Source organism: Heteronotia binoei, chromosome 4 (genome assembly GCF_032191835.1).
Source record: "Heteronotia binoei isolate CCM8104 ecotype False Entrance Well chromosome 4, APGP_CSIRO_Hbin_v1, whole genome shotgun sequence".
NCBI classification, from domain to species: domain Eukaryota; kingdom Metazoa; phylum Chordata; class Lepidosauria; order Squamata; family Gekkonidae; genus Heteronotia; species Heteronotia binoei.
Window position 1 is genome coordinate 182,192,675 of NC_083226.1, and position 13,077 is coordinate 182,205,751.

The 13,077-nt window shown below is 52.0% G+C and overlaps 1 protein-coding gene and 1 non-coding gene across 2 annotated transcripts in view; both read left to right on the top strand.

The window, feature by feature from the left end:
* The window catches only part of GALT (galactose-1-phosphate uridylyltransferase), a 37,216-nt gene that overhangs the window by 6,147 nt on the left and 17,992 nt on the right, over positions 1-13,077 (top strand). The window contains exons 4-5 of the mRNA XM_060236255.1: positions 5,124-5,172; positions 10,626-10,755. Coding sequence (XP_060092238.1) covers positions 5,124-5,172; positions 10,626-10,755 — 179 coding nt within the window. The remainder of the gene's footprint in view (positions 1-5,123; positions 5,173-10,625; positions 10,756-13,077) is intronic.
* Positions 1,531-1,602, top strand: TRNAS-GGA (transfer RNA serine (anticodon GGA)). The gene has a single exon. It is a non-coding gene; the product is annotated as a tRNA-Ser (tRNA).

Consider the following 13,077-nt stretch of genomic DNA (forward strand, 5'->3'; position numbering starts at 1 on the left):
GACGAAGGAAATTATAGTGGATTACAGGAAGAATAGTTTGGACATCCAGCCGTTGTTTATTGATGGTGTTATGGTAGAACAGGTGACAGAATGGAAGTTTCTGGGAATTACCATGAAACAGGATCTAACATGGGGGGCAAATATTTTAGCTCTAGAGAAAAAGGCCCAGCAACGACTATACTACTTAAGACTCTTAAGATCATTACAACTGTCAGGGAGTCTGCTGGTTGCCTTTTATCGTAGTTCCATTGAGAGCATTTTATCTTATTGCCTCCACTCCAAAGAGTCTCAGAGCGGCTCTCAATCTCCTTTCCCTTCCTCCCCTACAACAGACACCCTGTGAGGTAGATGAAGATATTGGATTTATATCCCGCCCTCCACTCCGAAGAGTCTCAGAGCAGCTCACAATCTCCTTTCCCTTCCTCCCCCACAACAGACACCCTGTGAGGTGGGTGGGGCTGAGAGAGCTCCAACAGGAGCTGCCCTTTCAAGGACAACCTCTGCCAGAGCTATGGCTGACCCAAGGCCATTCCAGCTGCTGCAAGTGGAGGAGTGGGGAAACAAACCCGGTTCTCCCAGATGAGAGTCCACACACTTAACCACTACACCAGACTGGCTCTCTAAGGAGAAAGGTGGGGGCACACGCAAAGAAGAATAATGAAATTACATCCCGATATGATGAGCTGCCAAAGTATCCTCAGAAGTTCCCGAATCCCTCCCTCAGATTCAACAGAAAGCAGGCCGCAGAATAGACGTCTTCTCAATCATGTATGCACAATTAGCACACTTTAGGATTTTTCCACATGGCAGTTTTGGAGCATTTTCCTCTCTCTTTGTGCCTGTTCTTCCCCTCCCCAGTTTACTGCCTAAACACATATAGGAAGCCTTTATAGTGGGGCTATGTCAGGCTTTATGTTTCTGATAGGGATTAATTTGAGCTTGCAGAAAAAAGGTAAAACCTATCTTGGTTGCCGTTTAGAGCTTAATAAACAAGCACTGTATTGAGCACCCCTGTGTGAATCCCCCTCCCCCATTCCTGCACTGATAGCAGACGCCTGTGCCAAGCATCTCTGTCATGCTTGTGTGGGTTCTTCTCACTGTTTTTCAATAAAATGGGGAGGGACGGTGGCTCAGTGGCAGAGCATCAGCTTGGTAAGCAGAAGGTTCCAGGTTCAATCCCCGGCATCTCCAACTAAAAAGGGTCCACGCAAGCAGGCATGAAAAACCTCAGCTTGAGACCCTGGAGAGCCATGAATGGGGCTGTGGCTCAGTGGTAGAGCATCTGCTTGGGAAGCAGAAGGTCCCAGGTTCAGTCCCCGGCATCTCCCACTAAAAAGGGTCCAGGCAAGTAGGCGTGAAAAACCTCAGCTTGAGACCCTGGAGAGCCATGAATGGGGCTGTGGCTCAGTGGCAGAGCATCTGCTTGGTAAGCAGAAGGTCCCAGGTTCAATCCCTGGCATCTCCAACTAAAAAGGGTCCAGGCAAGTAGGCGTGAAAAACCTCTGCTGGAGACCCTGGTGAGCCATGAATGGGGCTGTGGCTCAGTGGCAGAGCATCTGCTTGGAAAGCAGAAGGTCCCAGGTTCAATCCCTGGCATCTCCAAAAAAGGGTCCAGGCAAATAGGTGTGAAAAACCTCAGCTTGAGAACCTGGGGAGCCATGAATGGGGCTGTGGCTCAGTGGTAGAGCATCAGCTTGGGAAGCAGAAGGTCCCAGGTTCAATCCCGGGCATCTCCAACTAAAAAGGGTCCAGGCAAGTAGGCGTGAAAAACCTCAGCTTGAGACCCTGGAGAGCCATGAATGGGGCTGTGGCTCAGTGGTAGAGCATCTGCTTGGGAAGCAGAAGGTCCCAGGTTCAATCCCCGGCATCTCCCACTAAAAAGGGTCCAGGCAAGTAGGCGTGAAAAACCTCCACTGGAGACCCTGGAGAGCCATGAATGGGGCTGTGGCTCAGTGGTAGAGCATCTGCTTGGGAAGCAGAAGGTCCCAGGTTCAATCCCCGACATCTCCAACTAAAAAGGGTCCCGGCAAGTAGGCGTGAAAAACCTCCGCTGGAGAGCCATGAATGGGGCTGTGGCTCAGTGGTAGAGCATCTGCTTGGTAAGCAGAAGGTCCCAGGTTCAGTCCCAGGCATCTCCAACTAAAAAGGGTCCAGGCAAGTAGGCGTGAAAAACCTCAGCTTGAGACCCTGGAGAGCCATGAATGGGGCTGTGGCTCAGTGGTAGAGCATCTGCTTGGTGAGCAGAAGGTCCCAGGTTCAATCCCCGGCATCTCCAATTAAAAGGGTCCAGGCAAATAGGTGTGAAAAACCTCAGCTTGAGACTCTGAAGAGCTGCTGCCAGTCTGAGTAGACAAGACTGACTTTGATGGACCCAGGGTCTGATTCAGTAGGAGGCAGCTTGATATGTTCATTGTCCGCTGTCTCGTTTAGTTGTATAAACATATATCCCAAAAGAGAGTGGCTAAAATGTGGGATTTACTTCTAAAGGATGTTGCGATGGCAACAGGAATAAAAAGCTTGAAAAGGGGGTTAGATACACTCATGGAGGAGAAGTCTATCAATGCTATTAGTCAAGGTGACCAATGTCCCCTCTAAGCTGCAGAGTCTTGTGAGCAAAAATTTTACTTTGTGAGCCACTGGCGCGGAAGTTGTGAGCCACTGCACAAATTATCGTGCTCTGGGGTTGTCCTTCCTGAGCTAAGACAAAAATGTGTGAGCCGGAGGCTAAAATCTGTGAGCTATCTCAGACTAACTCGGCTTACAGGGAACACTGATGGTGACTGAGGGGGAACCTCCACATCCAGGGGCACTAATCCTCTGAAGCCCAGAGGCAGGAGGCAACATCAGGCGAAGGATGCGCTGTTGTTGGCTGTCCAGAAGAACTGGACAGATGCAGGATTAGATGGACCGCTGGTCTGATCCAGCAGGGATCTTCTGATGTTCTTACGAAAGCCTCAGCCTCTCTGCCCTGCTGTTGTCCCTCCAGAAGAACTGGTTGGCTGCTGTGTGAGACAGCAGGCTGGACTAGATGGACCCTCCCTGGTGTGACCCAGCAGGGCTCTCCTGATGTTCTTCTCAGGGGAAGGCCTCGGTCTCTCTGCCCTGTTGTTGGCCCTCCAGAGGAACTGTCTGGCCACTGTGTGAGACAGGAGGCTGGACTAGATGGACCCTCCCTGGTCTGTTCCAGCAGGGCTCTTCTGATGTTCTTCTCAGGGAAAGGCCTCGGCTTCTCTGCCCTGTTGTTGGCCCTCCAGAGGAACTGTCTGGCCACTGTGTGAGACAGGAGGGTGGACTAGATGGACCCTCACTGGCGTGATCCAGCAGGGCTCTTCTGATGTTCTTCTCAGGGAAAGGCCTCGGCTTCTCTGCCCTGTTGTTGGCCCTCCAGAGGAACTGTCTGGCCACTGTGTGAGACAGGAGGCTGGACTAGATGGACTCTCACTGGTCTGATCTAGCAGGACTCTTCTTATGCTCTTATCAGGGAAGGCCTCGGCCTCTCTGTTCTGTTGTTGGCCCTCCAGAGAAACTGGTTGGCCTCTGTGTGAGGCAGGAGGCTGGACTAGATGGACCCTCACTGGTCTGATCCAGCAGGGTTCTTCTCATGTTCGGCCTCTCTGCCCTGTTGTTGGCCCTCCAGAGGAACTGATTGGCCCCTGTGTGAGGCAGGAGGCTGGACTAGATGGACTCTCACTGGTCTGATCCAGCAGGGCTCTTCTGATGTTCTTCTCAGGGGAAGGCCTCAACCACTCTGCCCTGTTGTTGGCCCTCCAGAGGATCTGGCTGGCCACTGTGTGAGGCAGGAGGCTGGACTAGATGGACCCTCACTGGTCTGATCCAGCAGGACTCTTCTTATGCTCTTATCAGGGAAGGCCTCGGCCTCTCTATTCTGTTGTTGGCCCTCCAGAGAAACTGGTTGGCCTCTGTGTGAGGCAGGAGGCTGGACTAGATGGACCCTCACTGGTCTGATCCAGCAGGGTTCTTCTGATGTTCTTCTCAGGGGAAGGCCTCAACCACTCTGCCCTGTTGTTGGCCCTCCAGAGGATCTGGCTGGCCACTGTGTGAGGCAGGAGGCTGGACTAGATGGACCCTCCCTGGTCTGAACCAGCAGGGCTCTTCTGATGTTCTTCTCAGGGGAAGGCCTCGGCCTCTCTGCCCTGTTGTTGGCCCTGCAGAGGAACTGGTTGGTCACTGTGTGAGACAGGAGGCTGGACTAGATGGACTACTGGTCTGGTCCAGCAGGGCTCTTCAGATGTTCTTCTCAGGGCAAGGCCTCGGCCTCTCTGCCCTTTTGTTGGCCCTCCAGAGGAACTGGTTGGCCACTGTGTGAGACAGGAGGCTGGACTAGATGGACCCTCCCTGGTCTGATCCAGCTGGGCTCTTCTGATGTTCTTCTCAGGGGAAGGCCTCGGCCTCTCTGCCCTTTTGTTGGCCCTCCAGAGGAACTGGTTGGCCACTGTGTGAGGCAGGATGCTGGACTAGATGCACCCTCACTGGTCTGATCAAGCAGGGTCCTTCTCATGTTCTTATGAAGGCCTCGGCCTCTCTGCCCCGTTGCTGAGGGCCCCTCTCCTTCTACGGTTGGCAGGTCCAACTGGGGACTTTGGGGGAGGAGTCAGGAGACTTTGGGGGTGGAGCCAGGAGCAAGGGTGTGTCGAGCACAGTTGAACTCCAGAGGGAGTTCTGGCCATCACATTTAAAGGGACCGCACGCCTTTTAAATGCCTTCACTCCATTGGAAATAATGAAGGAGAGGGTGGGGGGGTCATGGAATTCTTTCTTTTCGGGGCTCATAGAATTGGACTCCCTGGTCCAGCCTTTTTGAAACCTGGAGGGTATTTTGGGGAGAGGCACTGGATGCTATGCTGAACTTTGGTACCTGTACCTCAAAAATCAGAGCCCTTAGAGCGCCAGATACCCCCAGATCAATTCTTCATTATATCCAATGGGAATGGGTCTCCATAGGGGAATAATGGAGTGCCCAGCAGCAGTTTTCCTCCTCCCCCCCTTTCTGATGACCCTGAAGCGGGGGGAGGGCCTCCAAACCGGGGGATCCCCTGCCCCCACCTGGGGATTGGCAGCCCTGCTTTCTACCCGCTCCTCACTCCGTTTCCTCTCCTTTCCCAGATGCCGATGACCACCCGTTGTTCCGTGCAGCGTCTGCTCGAGGCGTGTGGTAATTGTAGCCCTGCACCCGATAGACCAGCGCGACTGTTCCCAGGGCATGGGCAGCACCTCAGCGCCACTGCTGCTTGCGTTGGTCCATGGCGACGCCCTCATTCAGCTAGTGAAAGCTGGTGTGCTCCGAGTCTCTGAGGGTTCCCCTGCTCACATCCATGGGAGCAGCTTCCCCCAGCCAAGTCAGTGCTCCATCTAGTCCAGGAGTGGGGAACAGTGGCTCTCCAGATGGTTTTTTTGCCTACAACTCCCATGAGCTCCAGCCAGCATGGCCATGCTGGCTGGGGCTGATGGGAGTTGTAGGCAAAAAAAAACATCCGGAGAGCCACTGTTCCCCACCCCTGGTCTAGTCCATCTGGGGCAGATTAGGAGAGGGAAACAGCCCTGGGAGGCACTTCCTTTTGCCGTGGTGGTCTGGGTGCCTCCTTCAGTTCTGGAGGCCTCGCTTCAAGAAGGCTGTGGGCGGAACGGAGCGTGTGCAGAGGAGAGCGAGGAGGGGGATCAGGGGCCTGGAGACCCAACCCTGTGAGGGAAGGCTGAGGGACTTGGGAAGATTCAGCCTGTAGCGTTCTGAGCCCGGTTCAAAGTGCTGGTCATGACCTTTGAAGCCCTATGTGGCTTGGGACCTGTCTACCTCCGGGACCGCCTTTCCCCACACGAGCCCCGGAGAGCTCTACGATCACGTTCGTTAGATCTGTTAAAGACCCCCGGGCTAAAGGAGGCCCGTTTGACTACTACACGGGCAAGAGCCTTCTCCGTGGCTGCGCCTGCCCTCTGGAATGCCTTCCCGGAGGAGATTAGGGCCATGTGGGATGTATTACAGTTCCGCAGGGCCTGTAAGCCATATCTTTTCAGGCAGGCTTTTAAGAACTAACTGGAGGGATTCTTAACGTCTACGGGGGTGTGTACGATCTACCCCACCGTATCAACATAAATGATTTTAAACCAGACAGAACGCCATCTGAGTTGTATATGAATTGTTTTAATATTTGAACGTTTTAATGATGTTTATTTTTAATATAAGTGAATCTGCTATCAAACTGTGTTGTTAGCCGCCCTGAGCCTGTTTGGGGAGGACGGGATACAAGTGCAATAAATAGTAAATAATAGAAGAGGAGACTGAGGAAGGACAGAATTGCTCTCTGGAAGGATTTGAAGAGCTGCTGCCACTTTGAGGAGAACACAACAAAAAAATGCAAACTTGAGACCAATTTACTAAGAGGTATATAGAAATCAGTCCAAATGTCCAAAACATGTACATTCAAGTCCCAAAGCAGTGTGGTGACAAGCCAATCGATTAAGTACTTGTTTCTTTCCAGTCTTCACCAGACCTGGGACCGATATTGATTCAATTATATAGATTCTTTACACAGTTTTCAAAAAAAGAGGGACGCAGAACGTCTCCAGCAGCAATTTCACATCGGCTGCAGCTCAGTATGTGGCTTCTTGGCGCAATGTTGAATCAATATTGGTCCCGGGTCTGATGAAGACTGGAAAGAAACAAGTACTTAATCGATTGGCTTGTCACCACAGTACTTAGAGACTTGAATAGGCATGTTTTGGACATTTGGACTGGTTTCTATATACTTCTTAGCTGGCATTTTTTGTGGTGTTATCCGTTATCGTGACCTCTCTCGGATTGTGTCCTGTCGCTTAGAGGAGGGCAGCGAGCTGTCCCTCTTGGCAGCAGCGGAGAGGACTCCCAATAATGGGTTTAAATTAAGGGGAGGCAGGTACCGGCTGGGTATTAGGAAAGAAATTCTGTGGGATTGAGGAAACTGCCCTGTTGCCGCTTCTGAGGAGGGTTTGCACTCTCCGCCGTCACGCTGTCCCACTTTGGCATGCTCGTGGCCTTCGCTTTCCCGCTTTCTGGCTTGCAAATACTGCAGTTGTCAGGCCCCTCCTCAAGAGGCAGTGCTGGGAGGGGGCTCTCGGCCAGGCGAGGGGAATGGACAAGGAAAGCCAGGGTGCGCTGCCGTTTCAACTGCTTTTGTGCTACTTCCTGTAGAACGCAAGAGCGGGAGACGTTTGATGCAGTCGATGGGCAAAAGGTTCAGGATGGATTTTTAAAAGTCCTTTATTATTCAGGAAAGGGAAGGTCTCCTGTGCAAGCACCAGTCGTTTCCGACTCTGGGGTGACGCTGCTTTCACAACGTTTTCACGGCAGACTTTTTACGGGGTGGTTTGCCATTGCCTTCCCCAGTCATCTACACTTCCCCCTCAGCAAGCTGGGTTCTCATTTTACCCACCTCGGAAGGATGGAAGGCTGAGTCAACCTTGAGCCGGCTGCCTGAAAACCCAGCTTCCTCTGGGGATCGAACTCAGGTGGTAAGCAGAGCTTAGGACTGCAGTACTGCAGCTTTAACACTTTGCGCCAAGGGGCTCTTAAAGGTAAAGGTAGTTTCCGACTCTGGGGTGACGTTGTTTTCACAACGTTTTCACGGCAGGCTTTTGACAGGGTGGTTTGCCATTGCCTTCCCCAGTCATCTACACTTTCTCCCCAGCAAACTGGGGACTCATTTGACCGACCTCGGAAGGATGGAAGCCTGAGTCGACCTGGAGCCGGCTACCTGAAAACCCAGCTTCCGCCGGGTATCGAACTCAGGTCGTGAGCAGAGCTTAGGACTGCAGTACTGCAGCTTTAACACTCTGCACCACGGGGCTCTTAACTCAAACGAGTTATTAAATTGCGGCTGTGACGGAACCGGCCCGATTCTGCCTTCAGACCCAGTCCCGTCAGCTCCCTGTGGAGTCGCCAACTCCTGGAGGGAGCTATTTCTCCTCCTGCCCCTTGGGCTCGCTGCCACCACCTGCTCAGTCCCGGGGTTCAGATTGAGAGGAACAGGACTCGCAATCCCCCTTTCCAGCTATGAGGCTAAGCCTCCAGGTCCTCTGCCACCCTGCACTTGGGTTTCACAGAGACCTCAGCGCTTCTTTGGGGCACCCCTGGAGGATTGGCACCTTATCCAACTGCATGCCTTCCCCCCTTCACCTGGGGCCCCCTTCTTAACACAGCGTGGTCTAAAGCGGTCTGGGGATCTAGGTGGTACAGAGATTGACTGCCAGCATTTAAACAGTAAAAATATATTTATTTAAAAAGAGAAAAAGATAGGGAAAGAAAAACAAAACAAAAAAAGTTGAATTTAAAAAGTTAGCACAGCACAGCACACGCACAGCAAACAGCATAACAAAATAAAGGTGGTTTTTAAACGCATCGTATTGTCCCTGGTCTACACTTGCCCTGTCTATGAGAATGACTTACTTGGTCTGACTGCCTGGGGCCTCCCAGGCAGGAGCCTCCATTGCTCACCACATGCTCGCTCGAGCGCTGGCTTCCAACTGCCCTTCTCTTCCTGCTAACACACATGCCAAGAACAAAAGCACTTCCTGCCTCTCTAGGAGATTTTCCCCCTAGCGTTGTTGGTTTGGCTCTGGAAGGGAGGGGGGGAGTGAGGGGAAGGCTACAAAGCCTGCTGAGGGATTTACTGACCCCTGCCAAATGAAGCACCACCACTGACTAAAATGGCGTTTCTCCACAGCGGCATTTGCCGAAAGTCGATGTAGTGCTATTCAGGGCTCTTTTCGTAGCAGAAACTCTTTTGCATATTAGGCCACCCCCCCCCCCCCCGATGTAGCCAATCCTCCTGCAGCTTACAGCAGGCCCTGTATGGAGAGCCCTCGGAAGATTGGCTACATCAAGGGGGTGTGGCCTAATATGCAAAGGAGCACCTGCTACAAAAAGGGCCCTGCTGATATCCGTGAGGACCGATGCCCTTAAAAGGGGTTAGATGGATCCACACAGGAGCGGTCTGTCAGTGGCTGCCGCCTGTGATGGATGCAAAAGCATGAAGTCTCTTTGCTCAGAGTGGCAGCAGCTCTCCAGGGTCTTAACAGCTCCTTCGAGGCCAAAATAATTTCCAGCATGTCAGCTTTTGAGAAGGCTTTCCTTAGGCCAAATATTATGACGTGCGAGAGCATCAGAGCCTTTCCTTTTCTGCTGTCCTAGAATCCCATGACCTGCCTAATTCACAGGATCCTCATTGCCTCAGATGGCCATCTAGCCTCTGCTTAAAAACCTCCAAGGAAGGAGAGCCCACCACCTCTCGAGGAGGAAGCCTGTTAGAATCATAGAAGAGTTGAAAGGGACCTCCAGGGCCATCTAGTCCAGCCCCTGCACAATGCAGGGAACTCACAAACACCTCCCCCTAAATCCACAGGATCCTCATTGCTGTCAGGTGGCCATCTAGCTTCTGTTGAAAAACCTCCAAGGAAGAAGAGCCCACCACCTCCCAAGGAGGAAGCCTGTTAGAATCATAGAAGAGTTGGAAGGGACCTCCAGGGTCATCTAGTCCAACCCTCTGCACAATGCAGGAAACTTCACAAATACCTCCCCCCTTCCACATACCCAGTGACTCCAGAAGATGGCTAAAATCTTCCAGGATCCCTTGCCAATCTGACCTGGAGAAAACTTGCTGACTGACCTCAGAGTGGCAATCAGCATTTCCCTGGGTGTATAAGAAGGGGCCACGAGAACTAAGCACTGATGCAGCCTCTGTTTAAAAACCTCTGAGGATGGAGAGCCCACCACCTCCCAAGGAGGAAGCCTGTTCCCCTGAGGAACCGCTCTAATGGTCAGGAAGTTCTTCCTTATGTTAGAATCAGAATCGTAGAGTTGGGCCATCTTGTCTAGTGCCATCTAGTCCAACCCCCTGCACAATGTAGGAAACTCACACCTCCCACTAAATAACAGGAGCCTCATTGCTGTCAGAGGGTCATCCGTTGAAAAACCTCCAAGGAAGGAGAGCCCACCACCTCCTGAGGAGGAAGCCTGTTCCACTGAGGAACCACTCTGACGGTCAGGAAGTTCTTCCTTTTGTTTAGCTGAAAACTCTTCTGATTAAATTTCAACCCGTTGGTTCTGGTCCTGCCTTCTGGGGTCACAGAAAACAATTCCACACCATCCTCTAGATGACAGCCCTTCAAGTACTTGAGATGGTGATCCTATCACATCTCAGCCGCCTCCTCTCCAGGCTAAACATGCCCAGCTCCTTCAACCTTTCCTCATAGGATTCGGTCTCCAGACCCCTCACCATCTTCATCGCCCTCCTCTGGACCCGTTCCAGCTTGTCTATATCCTTCTTAAAATGCGGTGCCCAAAACTGAACACAAGCCTCCAGGTGAGGTCTTACCACAGCAGAGTAAAGCGATATCACCACATCACGTGATCTGGACACTATACTTCTGTTGATACAGCTCAAAATTGCATTGGCCTTTGTAGCCACTGCATCACACTGTTGGCTCATGTTCACTAGATAGCTAGTGATGCTAAATAGGCTGCATCCTGTAATTTAATCTGAGGGAGGGCTGCTCTGTGGGGGAGCTGATTTGGGTGGTGCGATCTCCAGGGCCCTCAGGCAATTGATTCTCCAGCCTCTCTTCTTTCCCCTCCAGCAAGGTCATGTGCTTCCATCCTTGGTCGGACCTTACACTGCCCCTCATGTCACTCACCGAGATCCGGGCTGTGATTGACAAGTGGACGAAGATCGCTGTGGAGTTGGGAGCCTCCTACCCCTGGGTCCAGGTTAGTGCCCGATGTCAGGTCTCCCGGGTGGGTGGGGGCTTAGGGGGCTCTCAGCCGACAGAGGGGAGAAGGTGGAACTGGCTTCCTCGGGAGGTGGTGGGCTCTCCTTCCTTGGAGGTTTTTAAACAGAGGCTAGATGGGCATCTGACAGCAATGAAGATCCTGTGAATTTAGGGGGAGGTGTTTGTGAGTTTCCTGCATTGTGCAGGGGGTTGGACTAGATGACCCTGGAGGTCCCTTCCAACTCTTCTATGATTCTGACAGGCTTCCTCCTCGGGAGGTGGTGGGCTCTTCTTCCTTGTGGGCTTTTCAACAGAGGCTGGATGGCCCATCTGACAGCAGTGAAGACCCTGTGAATTTAGGGGGAGGGGTTTGTGAGTTTCCTATATTGTGCAGGGGGTTGGACTAGATGACCCTGGAGGTCCCTTCCAACTCGATGATTCTAAGTTAGAGCGGTTCCTCAGTGAAACAGTCTTCCTCGGGAGGTGGTGGGCTCTCCTTCCTTGTAGGCTTTTCAACAAGAGGCTGGATGGCCCATCTGACAGCAATGAAGACCCTGTGAATTTAGGGGGAGGGGTTTGTGAGTTTCCTGCATTGTGCAGGAGGTTGGACTAGATGACCCTGGGGATCCCTTCCAACTCTTCTATGATTCTAACAGGCTTCCTCCTTGGGAGGTGGTGGGCTCTCCTTCCTTGGAGGTTTTTCAACAGAGGCTAGATGGCCATCTGACAGCAATGAGGATCCTGTGAATTTAGGGGGAGGTGTTTGTGAGTTTCCTGCATTGTGCAGGGGGTTGGACTAGATGACCCTGGAGGTCCCTTCCAACTCTTCTATGATTCTGACAGGCTTCCTCCTTGGGAGACGGTGGGCTGTCCTTCCTTAGAGGTTTTTAAACAGAGGCTAGATGGCCATCGGACAGTAATGAGGATCCTGTGAATTTAGGGGAAGGTATATGTGAGTTTCCTGCATTGTGCAAGGGGTTGGACTAGATGACCCTGGAGGTCCCTTTGAACTCTATGATTCTAAGGGTTCGCTTGCATTTGTTCTTACTTAGTTACATCATTACCTATCGTCTTAGGGGAGGGGTGGCCAAACTGTGGCTCTCTCACCTCACTGCCCCGTCGGCTGGCTTGGAGAAGAAAGTTCTCTCTTTAGATCACGTCAAACCAGCTGGCAGCTTCGAGGGTTCATTTAAAGTTGCTTTCTTTCCACCTCTCCCTCCTGCTGGAGTCCTCCGTCTTCCTTTCTTTCTTGCAGCTCTCAAACGTCTGACATTCATGTCTTGTGGCTCTCAAGCATCTGGCGTTTATTCTGTGTGGCTCTTCCATTAAGCAAGTTCGGCCACCCCTGTCTTAAGGCATGTTTTGTCCTTCCTTTCTTCCAAAGAGAGCCAATGTGGTGTCCCTGTTACAGTGCTGTGCTGTGATCTGGGAGACCCAAATTCACACACACACACACACCCCAAGCTGCTTCAGAGCTTGCTGGGGTGGCCTTTTTGAACTGGTTGCCCTCCCTCCACCTAGCCTGCTTCCCAGGGTGTTTTTTGTAGCAGGAGCTCGTTTACATATTAGGCTAAACCCCCCTGATGTAGCCTATCCTCCTGGAGCTTACAGTAGGCCCTGTGCCAAGAGCCCTCTCAGCTCTTGGAGGATTGGCTACATCAGAGGTGTGGCCTAATATGTAAAGGAGTTCCTGCTACAAAAAAAAGCCTTGGTTCTCATTAGGATAATAACAGCTCCTTGGAGGACGGGGGATATGTATTAAACAAGGAACCATGTATGAGGACTTTGGGGGTGGAGCCAGGAAACATTCCCATTTCCTAAAATAAATAAAAACACAGCAGTGCAATTCCTCTGAATATCCCTCATTTCCAGGCCAAGAGAGCCAGTTTGGTGTAGTGGATAAGTGCACAGACTCTTATCTGGGAGAGCCAGGTTTGATTCCCCACTCCTCCACTTGCAGCTGCTGTAATGGCCTTGGGTCAGCCATAGCCCTCACATTGTCCTTGAAAGGGCAGCTTCCGTGAGAACCAGTTTGGTGCAGTGGTTAAGTGTGTGGACTCTTATCTGGGAGAACTGGGTTTGATTCCCCACTCCTCCACTGGCAGCTGCTGGAATTGCCTTGGGTCAGCCAGAACTCTCTTATCTGGGAGAACCGGGTTTGATTCCCCACTCCTCCGCTTGGAGCTGCTGGAATGGCCATGGGTCAGCCATAGTGGTTAATTGTGCAGACTCTTATCTGGGAGAACCGGGTTTGATTCCCCACTCCTCCACTTGCAACTGCTGGAAGGGCCTTGTGTCAGCCATAGTGGTTAAGTGTGCA